At 37.9% G+C, this 19,221-nt stretch overlaps 1 protein-coding gene across 2 annotated transcripts; it reads left to right on the top strand.

The window, feature by feature from the left end:
• Positions 1-3,441: 3,441 nt before the first annotated feature.
• Positions 3,442-7,274, top strand: LOC149226050 (F-box protein At2g26850-like). 2 transcript variants are annotated; one of them, XM_089375208.1, is made up of 5 exons: positions 3,442-4,215; positions 5,340-5,416; positions 6,288-6,463; positions 6,714-6,788; positions 6,967-7,274. In XM_089375208.1, exons 1-5 carry the CDS (start codon positions 3,760-3,762, stop codon positions 7,152-7,154), a joined length of 972 nt encoding a protein of 323 aa, XP_089231334.1. In that variant the 5' UTR covers positions 3,442-3,759; the 3' UTR covers positions 7,155-7,274. The 2 variants fall into 2 exon arrangements, with proteins under 2 accessions (XP_089231334.1, XP_089231333.1); XM_089375207.1 differs by having other exon boundaries at positions 3,444-4,215; positions 5,337-5,416.
• Positions 7,275-19,221: the final 11,947 nt, after the last annotated feature.

Raw genomic sequence — 19,221 nt, 5'->3', positions numbered from 1 at the left:
AAAATGAAAAAAAAACTTCATCTTGGTATGATAAGACAAGAATATATTCTGTCCAGTTTTGTTTACATATGCTTGCTGATGTGCTAGGGGAATTGAACAAGTTGAATTTGACTTTTCAAGAAGAAAATGTAGACATTACAACTATTGGGTTGGCTCTTGAAGTAACTATAAGCACATAATCTAGATGGTTTTTGAGAAAATAGACATTTGCAGAAGGGACAACTTATCTTTCAAAGTTTTTAAATGATTCTCAAAATGGATACATTGATATTAAAGATGAAGGGAAAGTTGTAGATAGACATGAGTTACAATACATCTCTATCTCAGCCATGGATATTGAATCCAATGAAGCAAGGAAACAATCTATGAAACCTTGTATTGAAGGTACACAAGAGAGTTGTCAGCAACTCACTGGAGGTTATATAGAGACTCTGATAGACTCTTTGAATGAAAGATTTCCAGACCTTCATCTTTTTAATGCAGCGAAATTGTTCAGCCCTTGTTATTATTCAGAAGAGCGCTATAGTCGTGAGAAAAATTCAGAGCGTTGGTTTTTAAAGCTTTTTCAACATTTGCAACATACCGTATCCAGTGATGTTGGATTTGTAGATTTATTTGATGTTAAGGCTTGTAAAAGAGAGTTGCACCTTTTTGTTGATTCATTAAATCTGGCTTGTGAGGGGCTTTCTATGAAAGAAGCATGGAAAGTCTTTCGTAACACAAAACAATGGCACAAAACCTATCCCAATATGATGAAATTATGGCAAGCTGTCCTCACTATTCCTGCAAGTACAATGGATTGTGAAAGGGGATTTTCTAAGCAAAACATCATCAAGGACATTAGAAAATCAAGGCTTGGGTTGGATACACTAGATGCTCTAATGAGAGTATCTTTGAATGGACCTGAATCATCTAATGTTGATTGGCATGCAGTATATGAGATATGGATAGATACAAAGTCAAGAAGGATTCTTGAGCTTTGAAAATTCTTCTAGTTTATGTTTAATAGAGGATCTATGTATTGAGATATTCCTATTGATAAAAATTTTTGTAGTTTCTCCATAATGTTTGACTTTTAATGAAATATAATCATTGTTTATTATTACACAACTTTTCTGTATTTTCTCTACATGATTTATTTATAGTCCACGATTTATTTATAATCTCACTAGATAATTTATTTATAGTCCATGGATTGTAAGTTTTTTGCAAAGATTTTACAAATCTGAGCTATAAATCTGATAGAGTACAAATCTACAATTTCAATCTAACAAGAATCATTATAAATAACAGTCATTATCAGCTTCCATTTCATGACTTATTGTTTATGGAATCAATTTACAAAAATTGTTAAAATAGCGTTTTCGTGACACTCACATATTTAGTTAAAACGTAAAATAAAAGTAAAAAAAATAAAAAACGTCGTTAAAATTTGACAGGCAAAAAGAATTTGAAATTCCAGGCCTGATTAACCGTAAACACCGTGCCTTTCCAGTACAGTACTAAGCCGTGTGGCCTTCCATTTGAAACCCAAATCTTTGGACGCGTGTACGGAACTGCGGCGGCAGTCCGCTCTATGCAGCGCACGTACACTGAAAATACCTCTTGGAAGGAAATAATACAATTTTTGTTGTGCACAGCATTTCATCGCCTGTGATCTCTACATTTTAAACCTCGGGATGCCGAAAATGAAGGCGAAACATTTTGAATTCGATGGTTCATATTTTAATCAGACTCGTAATGTCCGTTCTTTAAAGCGGGGTTTGGAAAACTCTGGAAATGTTTCATAGAATTACAACTGCTTTGCTCTACAGTTGCGCTCTGTGAAGTCGAAAATATTTGCGTTTTTAGTGAGCTTCAATGTAAATTTTAGATGAAATTTGAATATCTTGTCTCATTGTTGACCTCCGAATGCAAATGGATCGAAATTTGTCAGAATTCTGAGTGATTTTTTTCTTCAAATGGCTTTTGAGGTTGAAGTTGAAAATTTGGCCCTTTTATTGAGTTTGAATGTGAATTTTTTAATGAAATATGAAATAGTTTGCATTATCATTGACCTCAGTACGAAAAGGGATCAAATTCGACAGTTATGAGTGAGTTTTTGTTTAACTGGCTATTTTATGTTGAAGTTCAAATTTATGCGTCCTTATCGATTTCGCGCTTAATTTTTTTTATAAAATTTGAAATATTTTGATTTATTCTTGTTCTCTGCACCGAAAGGGACGGGAATTTGACAGGATTCTGAGTTCAAATGACTATTTTTCTGGTAAAGCTTGCACTGGATGTTTAAAGATGTGAGCTAATTACTGTTAAATTAGCAAATGGAAAGCTTTCTCCCAAATGTTAAACGAATCCCCGTCGATGTTTTAAGTGCAAATTAATATTTTTTCCGAATATTTAATTGCAAATTAACGACTCGATAAGACTAAGCAAAACGCTTGATGTTTGCTAAGTTCAATGATATTAAAGCGCGAAGTTGTGGATTCATAGTCTCTGAATTGCCGATTCCAGAGATTTTCCAATATTTTTGACTAATTTCCTCAAGCCCGAGTTGAATCTTAAGTCTTGAATTTCGCTCCAATATTTTTGACTAATTTTTGACTAATTTCGCTCCCCCCAGCCGGGTTCGATTCCTGCGGCAGTGGTTGTGGACCCCACGCGTTGGTTATCTGCTGGCTTCGGCCTTTGAACAATTTGTAACGGCTGTAAATTCTGAAATTCTGCTGGCTTCCGCCATATGTTGTAAAAATCTGCTGGCTTCGGCCATATGTTGTAAATATCTGCTGGCCTCGGCCATATGTTGATTTTCCCTCTGAAAAAAACAAATAGGAATTTATTTAAATTTCATTCAGATTTCTCATGCTTAATGGTCATTTTAGAGCCTTTGGCATAAATCCCAGGCAGTTGATTTATTCAGAACTAATTTTTTAAAGCCTTTGGCATAAATCCCTGGCAGTTGATTTATAATTCCTAAATCCATTAGGAATTGGACTTTGTTTAAAATTATTTTAAACCTGAGTCATAAATCTCTTTCAATTAAATTCTAATTCTTAAATGCATGACGAATTGGATTTTATTTAAATTTTGTTCAGCTTGTTTGACGTCAAAAATTATAAAGCTGTGGCATGTCCCTTTTTGTTGCAGCTCGGTAACCAAACTCGAGTCTGGACGTTGTTTTTACATTAAAAATAACATAGAATCCTTTTTTATTTAATCTCGGTAACCTAACCCCAGTCCCGATTTAGATTTTCCTTAAAGCTAAAGTGCGGATAAAGGAAATCTGCAAAATGTTTGAGTAGTATTACTTGACCATCAAGTGCGGATAAAGGAAATCTGCAAAATGTTTGAGTAGTATAACTTGACCATCAAGTAAACTCACACACACGAAATGCTTAAACAACTGCATTGTTGTTTGCGTTGGTGCCCAAATGAGGACATAAATGTATTTATTTGACGGTAAAGGCATTCTATAGATATTTTATAATTTAATGATACGAAACCTTCGGTCTCTGTGTTGGTGTTGAATAGGTTGCTTGCTTTTCTGGATTTGTCAATTCTTGGAATTATAGCTTGCAGTGTTTACTACTCTATTTTATTGACAGGACCTTAGAAGAAAGGACTGAAATTTCTTCTCCCTTGGTTTGATCGTTCACTTTGATAATTAATGTCTCCATTTTTCCCCTTCGAATGATCTTCTTAGCCCAGCTATCCAAGGCATTTTTGGAAAATTAGGGACTTTTCATGCCAAAGCAATAAAAAATGTTGCTGAGGAGTAAATTAAACAAGCAGGTGCAAAGTGTAGAAGATGAGCCACCTTTGTCACTGCTGGACCTTCCCGACCTCGTACACGAAAATATTTTCCGCCGGCTGTCCCCAGAGTCTCTGTGCCGATTATCTCAAACATGCAGAAATTTGAGAATGAAATGTCGGAGTGATGAAATATGGGAGCCCCTGTTCCATCAGCGCTGGGGTAAAATTATTGGGCCCACTGCTTTTACAGCCTGGGAGCGGATGACGAAAGGGGAGAATGCAGAAATCCTGAATCGGAGCTACATGCCATCATGTTTTTGGATGCTTCCACTGACATGTATTTGGTCATTTTCAGGACATAATGATAAAGCATTGTTAGAAGAGCCGAGTGAACGCTTTGCGAGTATGTATTCAGATTTGGAAAGTGGCAAATTATGGTTTCCCGCGCAGGTTTACAATCGGCAGGTGAGGACTAAATTTTGTCACAAACTCTGAGTAAAATTATCATATACCATGAAAATGTATACCGCAATGAATGGCTGTATTTGGAGGTCACCTGATCGCCTTTGGTGGATGCTTTTATCATTGGTCGGGCACATTGCATTCGTCTGCTTTCTGTTTTCATGAGCAAACGAGATCTAGAGACCTAGAGGCATTTTGTGATTACATTTTTATGTCTGGTCAACCCGTTGCATCTGTTTGTGTGCCATCTATGATAATGTAGTTGTATTCCCCTGTGAATATGCAATAGGTAAATTTTAATTTGAAAGTATCTCACAGAATGTGTTGCATTCCCCTGTGAATATGTAATAGTTACATTTTTCAAATTCGGTTTTGTTTGACGGTATATCAAGCTTTTGTTCTCAATGTTTTGGCACTTCACCCGTCATCAAGAAGGGAGTTTCTGAAGAGTTAGAAACCATTTGTTTCTCTCCTCATGATGGGTGAAGTGTTCAGTGTTCAGGTGAAGGCTAATGCTTTTTTGGGAAATGTTCACCCATTACCAGGGTAGAAACTCCCCTGATAGTGAAATATTCACCCGAAATATGGGGAACAACAAAACCTTGATACATGGTTCCACCGAAATAAAATAAATGGTCCTAATTTGTCAATTTGTCTATATGTTGAAAATCTACATCTGAAATTTATTTTGTTGAGTTAGTATGAACTGACATGTTAAGGGTATTTTGCGGAATACCTTTCCTGTTTACATATTTTATATGGGTTGAACGCATTACAGTCACGTTTCTTATTTTATTTCTTGATTAAGCTTTCTTTCCTACGTTATTCTAATAATTTTCTGCTTCGTGTTTCCCATTTTCTCGTCTTTCTGTTTTCATGTTTTTAACCCCTTGCCTCACTGTACTTTGTCGTTCATTTTGTTTACCCCTTCTCTCATACCACGGGTCTGTTTTCATTGAATATGTTTCCTAAACATACATTTTAAAATTATTTTATGAACACATATACCAGTTTTGTTCACAAATTAATGGGACTTCTGACCAAAATCAATTTTATTCACTGTATTTCCTAATGAAATCATAACATTTCGATAACATTGCATATTGTCTTTGCTGGGTTTTCAGCAGGGTCACGTTGGATTTTTGTTATCATGCTACGATGCAGAGTTAAATTATGTCCGGGATTCTGACACCTTCTGTGCCAGGTAGAAGCTATACGGCCTTCTCACACTTGTATGTTCACGTTTAAATGGAATTCTAATTACTTATCATGTGCTGCAAAGTTCCATTCGATCTTATGTCCCTGGGTATTGTTGTGACTTGCAATGCCGGTTTAGGGTATTCTTGTACAGCTCCATTAAGGAGGTTGTACAGATTCATTAAGGGGGGTTATCCAGGATAGATTCAAACCTCAAACTTTATAACTTCCTTTAGGGTCCAAGTTTTTTTGAATTATATATATATATAATTCTCATCAAGTCCTCTTGAGATTGGCTAAGTGATAGTCACAGTCACTATAGGAAACTAGTTTTCCTCTCCTTCCTCAATCCTGAGATACCATTTTAAGAAATTGTACTCTTCATTTTCATATGCTGAGTTATCATTTTAAGACATGGTATAGCGTATTACCAAAGAGCTTGAACCTTAATGCCATGGTTTGCCTGACCATTTTCCAGTTTGCTTTTTCTAGGTTCAAAAATCTTGAACCTCAAAGCCATGGTTTGCCAGACCATTTTCCAGTTTGCTTTTTCTAACCAAATTTTTAAGTTAGGTCCTTTCCAATAAACTTAAGCCACACAGCCGCCAGATACTCGCAGCTATTTTACCCCTTGTCTAATTGAATTTTTTTACCAAATGTGGGTGGGTTTTGTTCAGTCGCTCTTGAAGGTGATATTAGGAAACCAGGTGTCATTCCATATGAATGCCCAAGTTTTTTCGACTTATAGACAGCTTGGGTCCTGATCGGAAAGATTGAGAGGCTGAGCTATGCATGGCAAACCTCGAGTTTATTGTTCTTCAAATTATTTCTAGCTTTTGTACTTGTAAGACTATTTTTTAACCCTCTTAGTACTACAGGTACTCCCCGTATTATCCAAGAGTTATTATGGAGGATGGAATACCATGGGCACGCATTAGGAAACCACCTGTTGAGACATCTCCAAGTGAATTTCACAATCCAGATATTTCTGAGGAGTTTAGGCCGGGAGATCATATAGAAGTTCAATGGAAAAGGTGTCAATACTTTCCATATGGTATTTTTCTGCGTCTTTACTGCCTATGATTGTGTTAGTTACAACTTACAATACATCATGAAATTACAGCAACAAGTAAATCAGCTGCTCAGCCAAACTTGAAAGAAAGAAGCACAAGAACTAGCATAGATATCCAAACCCTTGCAGCAAAATCTACAGAGATAAGATGTATACTTCTTTTATTTTTCAATAATTGCAGGCCATCCTCGGAAAGCTGTCATAGATTTAAGATTGTGATTTTGATTTGCAGGTTGGTGGTATGGTATAGTTGGCCATGCTGCTAATTGTACAAGAGATGACCAAGAGTGTAAATGCCATCTGGATGGTACTCTTTTTCTAGTTTTTTGTTTTAAATTAACTTCAGATTTGCATGAATCTGATGTATATAGGGTTTCCAATTCTTTCAGTTATTGCAGTTGATTTTCCTACATCTATCTGGAACAATGTTTGAGTGCTACTGTGTTTAGCTCTTTGACTCTTGGAGACCTTTGGTTTTGGAGCAGAGGTGCTGTGGCTAGAATTCAGGCAGTACATTAGGGGTTCCAGGTGGAGGAAAGTTCCAATCAAAAGAAAAAGATCTCGTGAAGATAGCAGTGGGTTAGATGGATTCTACGGAGGCATCCGGAAATTGTACAGCGAAGATGAGATCTCTACATGGTTACAGTTGTGGCCAAAACAGTCTCTCCAATAGTGAACTGTTAACAATTCTTATTCAAAATTACATTTGAGGTTCCTATGTCTTATTTGAACATTACAACCATAATATTCCATGATTAACATGCGCATGGCAGGTTGATGCCATTTAGTTTTAGTCTATTTGTTTTTGCATTGAAAGCACTGGTGCGAATTAATACAAATAAATAACTTGAATCCCTAAAATGTATCTAATTGATTGCGATGTATATAGGGTTTCCAATTCTTTCAGTTATTGCAGTTGATTTTCCTACATCTATCTGGAACAATGTTTGAATGCTACTGTGTTTAGCTCTTTGACTCTTGGAGTCCTTTGGTTTTGGAGCAGAGGTGCTGTGGCTAGAATTCAGGCAGTACATTAGGGGTTCAAGGTGGAGGAAAGTTCCAATCAAAAGAAAAAGATCTCGTGAAGATAGCAGTGGGTTAGATGGATTCTATGGAGGCATCCGGAAATTGTACAGCGAAGATGAGATTTCTACATGGTTACAGTTGTGGCCAAAACTGTCTCTCCAATAGTGAACTGTTAACAATTCTTATTCAAAATTACATTTGAGGTTCCTATGCCTTATTTCAACATTACAACCATAATATTCCATGATTAACATGCACATGGCAGGTTGATGCCATTTAGTTTTAGTCTATTTGTTTTTGCATTGAAAGCACTGGTGCGAATTGATACAAATAAATAACTTGAATCCCGAAAATGTATCTAATTGATTGCGATTATTCGTTGAAATAGGGTTTGGTGGTTTGCAGGGAGTCTGTATGTCCAAATAAATTCCATTTCCATCTTAAAAGAGATTTGTGCAGACTTCTGCATTAGGACAGCCACCTGCAAAATCCTCTGCAGGGAGTCTATATCTAAATAATTTTGGTTTGCAGAGAATCTATATCTCCTCAAATAAATTTAATCTTAAAATAGTTTTGTACAGACTCGCAATAGGACAATCCCCATCTGCAAAATCATTTGCAGGGAGTCTATATCTCCAAATAAATTTGGTTTGCAGGGAGTTTATATCTCCAAATAAGTCGTTTTTCATTATAGTTTTGTACAGACTCCTGCATTAGGACAGCCATCTGCAAGATCCTACAACTGGATTCAGAGATAGTAACATGAAAGCTCTGCATTTTTTGGAAATATCTGAGTTACCAATGAGGACAGTCTCAGTTACCAATGAGGCCAGTGGTCATTGGTTAAGACTTATTACATAGGTTAGCTATTAATGAGATTATTGGATAGTGATTATTATATTATTATTAATACATTAATTCATTATTTTTATTATTTATTTTATTATCTATTTTAAAATATAAGTAATTTTTCCCTTTAATACATTTAACTATATTTATTTTGAGCTATTTTAATCGAACCATTTTGCTAAAGTTACTTATAACATTTTAAGTTGGTCTCAAATTTATGATTGGGTTTTATTTTTGTTGTCCATTTGTAAATTTATTCAAGCAGAAAAATTAAATGTCATTATATTATATTATATTAAAGTGAAGTGAGTCATTATTATTCTTTTTGTGTAAGTTTGATAAGATTATATCATTCCAATATATCACTCAGATCGGGATGGGGAATTGAAGTGATAACTTCACATCAAGGAGTGCCTTAACAAAGCACCCAATCATAGTCTATCCAAGACTCCGTGGACAAAGTGAGTCATTATAATTTAAAATACCTTTTAAAGTATTTTAACGGTTGGAGAATTATCTATATATATATATATATATAGGTGGAGTCTTTGATTTGAACTATGAGAAGTCATGAAAAGAGGTGGAGTCTTTGATTTGAACTATGAGAAGCCATGAGAAGGAGGAGAGTTTTGTGACGTGGAGTTTTTGATTTGAACTATGAGAAGCTGTGAGGAGGAGAGTCTACCAAAGGGGATCAAAGAATTTAATCTTTACCAATAAATTGTTTGGTTGGGCCAAATATTCATAAGATTTAAGATTGTCAATTCCCCCCCAAAAGAAAATCTATTTGGAAAGTATATTAGTAACTCCCATATTTATGGAAATAGTTAGGCTATACTCCAAGTATCTTGTTCAAAGTAAGGTATGAGCAAAGTACTACTCAAAAGCTTCTAATTTGACCCCGATAGGCAAGTTTGATAAGAAACCTATCAATGAAAAACCCACAAAGAAAGGTAAGGGTGATGGGCAGGTTTGATAAGAAACCTATTGATCCAGGAGGATCTTGTCAATCCAGCAAGAGCGGCATCTTCAGTGGTTCAAAGTCGAAGTGATCTTCAAATTGATCACGGTTGATGAGGTCTTGAACTTTATCAACTTCACTAGTGTTCGTCGTCAGCATTCAGTGTCCGGTATCTTCAGCTTCGACAATAATGTTATGGTTGTCCAGTGTTGGTTTTCATAGTTGATATGGTTTTGTACTTGGTTGTCGACATGTGGTTGTCGTCAGTTCTGCCAAGATTTGGTTGTCGACATGGGTTTGTCGTCCATCTCACATGATTTGGTTATCGACAAAGGTTTGTTGTCATGTGATGTTGACAATGTCGCTTTGTGACTAGGAGGTGTACATGGTTTTTTGTTAACAAAATCCATGTATCAAAATGACAAAACCCTAACCTAAGACCTAAAACCCTAATCTACATCTAAAAACCTAACCAAAACCTAATACATTAATTCTATGCTATAAACCCTCTCGGGTCATTACATTACATTCAAAAACCTATATTTAAGATACTTATGACATTACAATACCCATGTTAATAAAAACATTACAATATAAAACATAGTCCTAACCGCTGGACTAGACCGCAGCGGAGTTTAATCGCGGCGGACAATGTGATCAGATGTAGGTAAGCCGTCGGGGCTTCAGAACCATAGAGTTAAAGAAGTTAACCTGACCGCCCGGAGGATCCACCATAACTGTAGCATGTGAACATATGTGGTTAATCGCCATGGCACGAGGTTGGAGTCTGGAAGCCGCACCATCAGCCGAGACTGTCGAGAGGCAGCTGTCACATGCAGCATTGGAAATCAGTTCCGAAACCACGGGATAAAACTACATCCGTGTCCCTTTGTGGCTTGACCACAGGCTATTCACATGGGCGGTTAACAACTCCACACAGTCAACCTGATAGCTAGTGGATTGTGGTTATTATAAAGTCATTTTTGGGTTTTTAATTGTGTTTTTGGATATCAATTAATTCCTAAATGGTGAATGTCACTATGTGACATTAAAACTTAACCATAAACCCTAATTTAACCCAAAAAGTCAGCTAGTTCATTCCTAAACTTGGCATGAAGGAGTTCGAATGCATTTGCAGGGTTATAAAGGTAGTTTGGTGCTTTGAAGAGAGAGAGAGTGGTTTTGAGTTTTATATGTAGATTCTGGAGGATATAGGTTGTTTTGTTTTTAGTGAAGCAAGAGCATCGGGAGTCAGAATTGGGAACTGAGACAGGGGGTTGGAAAGCTAATTCAGAGAGCTTTCTTGTGATAGTGACTAGAAGTTCCTGTGTCACGATCAGTCTAGTCAATTTGCTACGTAATCGGCCTCCTCAGATTCAATCCTAATAAAGTGGTCGCCCATCTTGAAAGCGGACTCGGAGACGTAGTCCATTAGGGACGAACTCTATAATCAATCTTGTTGTCTGGTATCGCTGTGTTTTTGCTGCTTTTCACTTATGTTTTACATCTTGCTTATGTTTATCATATGTCATAAAGTCTTTCTTCTCAAGCAGTTCTCACGGTTTAAGCACTTTAAGTTAACATTCAAGTCACTAATGGCATTAATCAATTCTACTTCAGTTTATCACATGATTATTTCAAATCACCTATCAATGAAGAAAGGTAAGGGAAAACAAGGAAGCTTGTGCAAGGGGAATGAAAGAAGCACTTGTGGGGTGCAAGAATAAAAAACTAGAAGAACAAAGGCTTTTTTTTGGACAAAAAACCTTGTGTGTGATACAACAACTTGTGTATGAATTTTAGTTTGCTTAATTTAGTGAGTGAAATCATTGTTAGAGTCTTCAACCCAAGCTAGAAGGCCAATTGGAATTGTTGAGGAATTTGTTTGTAGTATACACAAAAAAGGCAAAAGAAGGGAAGCATTAAGGGAACACCAAAAGACAAAAAAGGGGAAGCACTAAGGGAACACCAAAAGACAAAAAGGAGGAAGCACTAAGGGAACACCAAATGACAAAAAAGGGGAAGCACTAAGGGAACTATTGGCATAGTGAAGGGTTCCTTTTGTGCTATGTAGGATTTATATGACCAGGCTTGATATGATGAATCAATGAATTTTTTTTTTGAAACTATGCACAAAAAACAAAGAAAAGGAAAACACCGAAGGAAATATTGGCTTAGTGAAGGGCTCCCTTGTGTTGTGCAAGTCCATTGGGGCCACACCATGAATGTGAATAGGCTCATTGTGGTCACAATGTGAATGAGAACAAGCCTTAAATCAATGGGTTGAAAGACCTTATATTGATTTATCTGTGGTTGAAGGAGAATGGCCTTCATCATTATACTACTGATAGCATGAGAGATAATTTGCCTTGGGTGCTTGTTGTGTAGAGCAGCTATAAAACTAGCCACAAAAGTTGGGTAGACTTTGGGCTTAGTGTGATCTCAAGAAGAACTGGTGAGCTTGATTTAATGGAGATTGGTCTTCATGGCTCCACCATGTAATGTTGAGTGAGAACTTCCCTCATGGCTTCTTGGTCTAGCTTAGAGGTGGCCCATTGCAAGAAAGATTGCAATGTAGTTGAGCCTATGGTGAAGTGCATCATGTCTCACTCTTCTTTAGTTAAATATAGCTAATGATCTTTAATTAGACAAGTACCCTTGTGGACTTCAACTCTGTAATGTAAATCATGTTCAATGAAATTGAAGTGATATTGATAAGTTCTATATATTTATGTGTCTTCCTGTTAACTTCTTAGCTTTTGTGATATATGATCATGATGTCAATTGGTAAATTTGGGTTTTCATGATTGTGTGATATTTATATGCTTCCTTGTTGATTTTTAATGTGATTTTATGATTTGTTATTCATAGTTAAAAGCCTTGATTGCAGAGTGGAGACTCAAAAGGGGCCTTCACAAAACATGTAATAGAATTTATGAGAGAGTTCATTATGGAATATTTGAACGATGGAATTTTGTTGAATGACATGAATTAGGCTTGTCTAGCCTTTTGAGATTGTGCTTAGACTTTTCTAGGCTCGCTGAGGGATCGAGCAACAATGTAGTATCCCTACTTCATTGTTAAATAGTTCAAAGATTTATCTAGTCTAGATGAAAATGGTTTGAAGGCCTCAAATGGGAGATAAACTATGAGAAATGGCCTTGTTTAACTGCTTGAAGAAACGCTTAGTAGGTGGTAATAAGATGAAGGCTTGTGGATATCTTCATGGTTAATGGGAACCTTTGCAATTCCTGAAGTCTTTTGGATAGTCCATTTCCTGTCAAAGTTCCTTTCAGTCTTTAGGACAAGCTGAGAAATTTTCTCTACAAGCATTCTCTTCCTCGAGAAAACTTAGTGATTAAATTCTCCTTGGTTTCAGGTCATTTGGAAATTTGGGGATTAGAGGCTTTGGTTGTAGCCCTTGTCGCATGGTGATCCAGGTGGCTCCAGAAACATTCAGAAATCAAAGAGGGCTTAGGAAAGGCTCAAAAATGAGAGTTTTTGGATTGTAGCAAAGCCAATATTAGATCGAAGAGCTCATCACAAGCTTTCCAATAGTGTAAATGACCCCTCAATCTAAGTTTATATGCTCAAGATATGTGTGGTCAAAGTTCTAGTCAAACTTAACAAAAAGTCAAAAGTCAATTGATGACATTAGTATGGTGATGTGGCACACCGTATAACCCAGTTAGCAGGGGACATGGCACTATAGGTGACATGGCAATGCCAAAAGAGGACATGTAGCACCAGTCAACATGAAATGGCACTAACTAACTTGACACATGGCATTCATTGGATGGTTGAAGTGGCAATTAATTTGGCTAATCAGAAGTGGTCGTGTGGCCCCATAAGGAAGCACCACGTGGCACCTCCAAATAGGCCAAGTGGCCTTGGGATGCACAACCAACAAATTGTCTTCATGTGGGTGTGGTTTTTCTTCACGTGGATGTGGTTGGTTCATATGGTTAAAACAAACTTTATTAAAATGTATGGTCAAAATTTATTAAGGTAAATAGGAAAAGTGGCCTTGGGATGCACAACCAACAAATTGTCTACATGTGAGTGTTGTGGATGTGGTTGGTTCATATGGTTAAAACAAACTTTATTAAAATGTATGGTCAAAATTTATTAAGGTAAATAAGCCAAGTGGCCTTGGGATGGGCAAGCAACGAATTATCTTCATGTAGGTGTTGTGGGTGTGGTTTTGATTTGAGTTGACTCAACTCCTGGATTTAACCAATATCTTTTACTTTCGTGATGTGATTAGAATTGCGTTTAAAATAGCATAATTGAAAATATCTGCATGTTGTAAAGAAGAAGGAACATGAAAATCATCAACAACATAAAACTCAAGACGTTGATAACGGAGTTCGTCCAGGAGGGACTACATCTCTGGGCCCTGGTGTCAAGATGGTGTAGGTCGTTGCATTAAGTGTTGTCAGTAGTGATGATGTACATAGGTGGTGACATCGCTATCATACAAGGAAAATGCCCTCACGCAGGAGTGGCTCCAAGAGATGTTTCGTTGCAGGAACTCTCATCCGAAAATGACTCCTATTAGTATGACCTAAACTGATGCATGATGATAATGAGCATCCTGCTAACATGGCATAAAAGGGATCTCAATGCAAACATACATGGCGACACATGAGTATCCCATCAACATACAATAAAGGGATCTCAAACAAAACATGACGAATCATGACAACAAGTACATCCCACAGATGATTCCACATCACACCAAGTAGAAATCATGAAACAAGTAAGAAAACAAGATCCCACATCAAACATCAAACAGGGATCTGTGCAGCACATTGCATAGCAAAAAGAAGTACATGAACACATTGCATATACCTCACATCCTAAGGCCATCTGAAGAAATGGATGTCAAACTGCTGAAGTTGTCTGTACCATCAATCTTGCGGTGTCAAATCTGAGTGGAATGACTACTCACACATTGAATGTTGACACTTGCAATCCACTTCAAAAAGTGGCCAAAAAATGAAATGATCAAATGGAAAATCTGAATGCACCATCATATTTGTGGCGTTGAATAGTGCAAAATCGTTTGTCAAATTTATGAATTTTGAGAAAGTGAAAATTTGAGGCTTAAGGAATCTTGTAGATTCGCCCTAGATTCCTTAAAGATTACCTCCTCAGGGTCCTCTGAGAATCTTCTGCTCAGATCGAAATTCTGACTGCGCCATCAGGTTCATGTCGCTGAGAGGTGTAGGATCAACATAAAATTTGTCCAATTTGGACACTACAAAAATTTCACCCTTCAGAGAATTTCGCCTAATCATGGTTCCCCCTGCAATAAATTAATTAAAAAAATTACGCCTTGATTTCCATGCACACTCCTTGCTCCTCCATGCCTGGATGCATTGATGAAATGAGGGTTTATATAACTTTCAGGCGAATTTTTCCACATGGGTTGGTTGGCATGTTGGTGAAAAACAATGATCGTTGAGGATGGGTTGGGGGACGAAATCCCGCCCCTCATTTTTTTATTACATAGTGGTTTCATTTAATAAAACAGGGGCAGGTCCACCGGTTTGGTGGCCCGCTCCCCATAACTCTCGCCGTAATGCCTTACGTTTTGGGCGCGGTGCATTTAATGAACACATTTTTAAAAGGGGCATTTGTTGTTTGGTGCGGTTGGTTGCGTGTGATGTTGGTACATGGGGCCGTTGCATGGGCAGGGCTGACCCTCCCACCGACCATGGGTTCAACTCCCATCGACCTCGTTTAATGTGATGTCATATTTGTTTGGAGGTTGCCCAAAACCCATTAACATCATTTAATGTGTGTTGGGGGTTGGGTTGGGGGCTGATGGGGGTCATGGCCCGTCGGCCAATTTTAAACATATTTTTTTATATGTTGGTTGGGGGCCCAAAAATATATATTTTTTGATTTTTACTAAAATATGGGTGTTTTTAAAATCTTTCAAAAATAAGGGATATTGGCAATTTAACGAGGTCACAATTTCGACCGCTTTCAGGAGCTAGGTTTCATGCCTCGAGGTCGGTCAAATTGTAGGACACTTAAATGTGGCCCACAGTCCAACTTTGACCAAAACTTTGACTGACTCATTCTCCATCATATGAGCTTGGATTGACGAACCATTCACACCACTGCGATCAAGATGACAAGATCTACGCTTTGGTCTTGGTTCGAAAGAATTGTGATCACTTTGATTTTCGAGCTTCCATAAGCCCTCTTTGTCCCATGTGTCTCTGGAGCCAGTTGGATCAATCCTCTTCACCGAGGAGCTTTTGGTCCTCCAAAAACACGAAAAATAATTTGCAATTTCTCTGTACCTTGTCTGCATCACAAGCGTCTTGAAAGGCCTCGCTTCCATGTCTTTCACCTTTGTTCTTCGGAGCCTTAAGCGATGAGCCGACACCTACAACCTCAGTAACTTGTAGTACATTTTTTTGCAAATTACATGCTTGATTTTCATGACCAACTAATGACCCAAGCATCCCATACTTGCCACAAGTTTATAACACATACTCGATGGTCAATTTTACATCAAAATGGACATAATACCCCAGCTACGAAAACAAGGCCAACATATCATTGTTGCTTCAACAAGTGATGGCAAACACATCATCACTACAACACATGATTTACAAAGATAAGGCCAAACACTATTTTTGCTTTGACAAGTGATGGAAACACGGCATCACTTTCACAGTTTATCATGCAACACAAGATAATACTAGCCATCATTGCAACCTAACAAGTGATGGAAAACACATCATCACTTTTACATTTTGAAATGCAACAAATGATTTACAAAAGCACGACCATGACAAGCTAACATATCTAGAAACCATTTTCACTTATCAAGATGAATGGGTTGCCTCCTTGTGGTGCATTCGATGGTCGAACAACTACTTTACCTGGTTCATGCATTGAAACTTTGTCTTTAAGGCACTACTCTGGATGGAGCCTCCAACAAGTGGCTCTTTGATGGCCACTTTTGTCGCAATGACTGCAATAGGTCTTCTTCCTCCAGATCTGCTTAACATGTTTTTTTATTCACTGTTGAGAGGGTCTTTCATGCCTCCTCCTTTTGTGTGCTGCTATTCTTTTCCAACACTTAGAAAATGTATGGTTATGTAATCCACAAAAGATACATGTCTTTCGATTCCATGATTTATGTCCATCATTAACAACATGATTATAATTGAAATGAACATTTGAATATTGAAACTGGTTATACCTTTCCTTGTTGTCTTTGGTGTAAGTATGGCAATGAGAGCTTGTCTCAACTCCTTCCCTACAATGGGCACTGCCATGGGATGATGGGGATGTGTTCCCATCATTCTCTTTCCTCGATGATTTCGACGATGTCTCGGAAACATCTGACACCTTCGAGCATTCTCCCTCAGTATATCTCAAGCTTGCAAATTGAGGTCTCTGCACAACCTCCAATGGTTGAGTTATGATTTGGTTATTAACACCAAGTTCTTTTTCCTCCTTGTGCCTCATCCTGGTAAGGAGCCTCATGTTTGTCCCTGTAATTGGGATCTCCACATCTTCAACAGAAATCATATTATGTGAAGATGAAACCGAAAGGAAATCAACATCTTTTAACTCCTATGTTGATTTGGAAAGAACTGATGATGGCTGCTCATCCTCTATTGTTGGTGGTTCGCTATCTGTCTTGGCAGATTCGCCAACTTATTTTCTGGCATACCCAAGTCCTATCTGACAGGGTAATTCCTCCACTTTGATGGGGTTGACAATGCCTTGGCCATTAATGTCCAAGCCTTTTCCTTTATAACCCATTCTCTTCGATAGTTTGGAGCCAATTCCTGTGGTATGATTTTCAAAAACAACGAAATCATCATCAGGGAACATACATGAATTCGGGGAACTACTTTTTACCTCACATGGTCACACTGTAGCTTTTCCAAGGCCTCGTCCTTAGCTTGCAGTTGTCGTAGCAAACTTTGTTTTTCCTCTTTCTCTTCATGTAGAAGCATCTTCAATTCAACTTTTTCCGTTTGAAGATTATGTTTGTTGTGATTCAGTTCTTCGAGGGCCTCTTCCGTGGCTTGCAACTGAAGCTACAATCACTCCTTTTCCTCTGTCTCTTTTTGTAGGGATTCATACATTGTTTCCACCCTTTGGGAAATTTTGAGCATGGTCTCGTACATTGTTTTTTCATCCTCTGTCACTGCACGTTTCAATGTTTATGCTTGCAATTCACATCCACGCAAAGACCGCTCTGATACCAAACTTGATCCGAGTTGACTCAACTCCTGGATTTAACCAAGATCTTTTACTTTCGTGATGTGATTATAATTGCATTTAAAATAACATAATTGAACATATCTGCATGATGTAAAGAAGAAGGAACATGACAATCATCAGCAACATAAAACTCAAGACGTTGATAACAGAGTTCGTTTAGGAGGGACTACGTCTCCGAGCCTTGGTGTCAAGATGGTGTAGGCTGCTACAGTAAGTGTTTTCAATAATGATGATGTACATAAGTGGTGACGTCGCTATCATACAAGGAAAATGCCCTCACGCAGGAGTGGCTCCAAGAGATGTTCCGCTGCAGGAACTCTCATTCGAAAAGGACTCCTATCAGTATGACTTAAACTCATGCATGATGATAATGAGCATCCCGCCAACATGGCATAAAGGGGATCTCAATGCAAACATACATGGAAACACATGAGTATCCCATCAACATACAACAAAGGGATCTCAAACAAAACATGACGAATCATGACAACAAGTATATCCCATAGATGATTCCATGTCACATCAAGCAGGAATCATGAAACAAGTAAGAAAACAAGATCCCACATCAAACATCAAACATAGATCTGTGCAACGCAATGCATAAAAAAAAGAAGTACATGAGCACACTGCATATACCTCACATCCTGAGGCCATCTGAAGAAAAGGATGTCAAATAGATGAAGTTGTCCGGACCATCAATCTCGTGGCATCGAATCTCATGGAATGACTGCTCGCACGTTGAATGTTGACACCTGCAATCCACTTCGAAAAGTGGCCGAAAAATGAAATGATCAAATGGAAAATTTGAATGCGCCATTAGATTTGTGGCGTTAAATAGTGCAATATCGATTGTCAAATTTCTGAATTCTGAGAAAGTGAAAATCTAGGGCTCAAGGAATCTTTTAAATTCCACTTAGATTCCTCAAAGATTCCCTCCTTCGGGTCCTCTAAGAATATTTTGCTTAGATTGAAATTGTTATTGAAGTTATGTATTGAAGAAGGGAATACTTTTGATGCTTGCCATATAGGAAGGAAGGATCGCTACCGCTTGCCCCATGATAAGGTGGTGATTGATCGTCACTGAGAGGTGTAGGATTGACATAAAATTTGTCCAATTTGGACACTGAAAAAATTTCACCTTCCTGAGAATTTTGCCCAATCATGGTTCCACCTGCAATAAATTAATTAAAAAAATTACACCTTGATTTCCGTGTGCATTCCCTGCTCCTCCATGCCTAGGCGCATTGACGAAATGAGGGTTTATATAACTTTTGGGTGGATTTTTCCATGTGGGTTGGTTGACATGTTGGTGAAAAACAGTGAGGAGGGGTCGGGGGATCAAATCCAACCCCTTATTTTTTTTATTACATAGTGGTTTCATTAACTAAAACGGGGGTGGGTCCACCGGTCTGGTGGCTTGCTCCCCATAACTCACGCCGTATTGCCTTACGTTTTGGGCGCGATGCATTTAATGAACACATTTTTAAAAGGGGTGTTTGTTGTTTGGTGTGGTTGGTTGTGTGTGATGTTGGTACATGGGGCCACCACGTAGGTAGGGCTAGCCCTCCTGCCAGCCGTGGGTTCAACTCCCATCGACTTCGTTTAATGCGATGAAATATTTGTTTGGAGGTTGGGT

Source organism: Pinus tabuliformis, chromosome J (genome assembly GCF_031772625.1).
Source record: "Pinus tabuliformis cultivar Carrire ecotype Pingquan chromosome J, CPIR1, whole genome shotgun sequence".
Taxonomy (NCBI): domain Eukaryota; kingdom Viridiplantae; phylum Streptophyta; class Pinopsida; order Pinales; family Pinaceae; genus Pinus; species Pinus tabuliformis.
The sequence above is the reverse complement of the archived record's forward strand: the minus strand, read 5'-3'. Positions and strand labels throughout refer to the sequence as shown.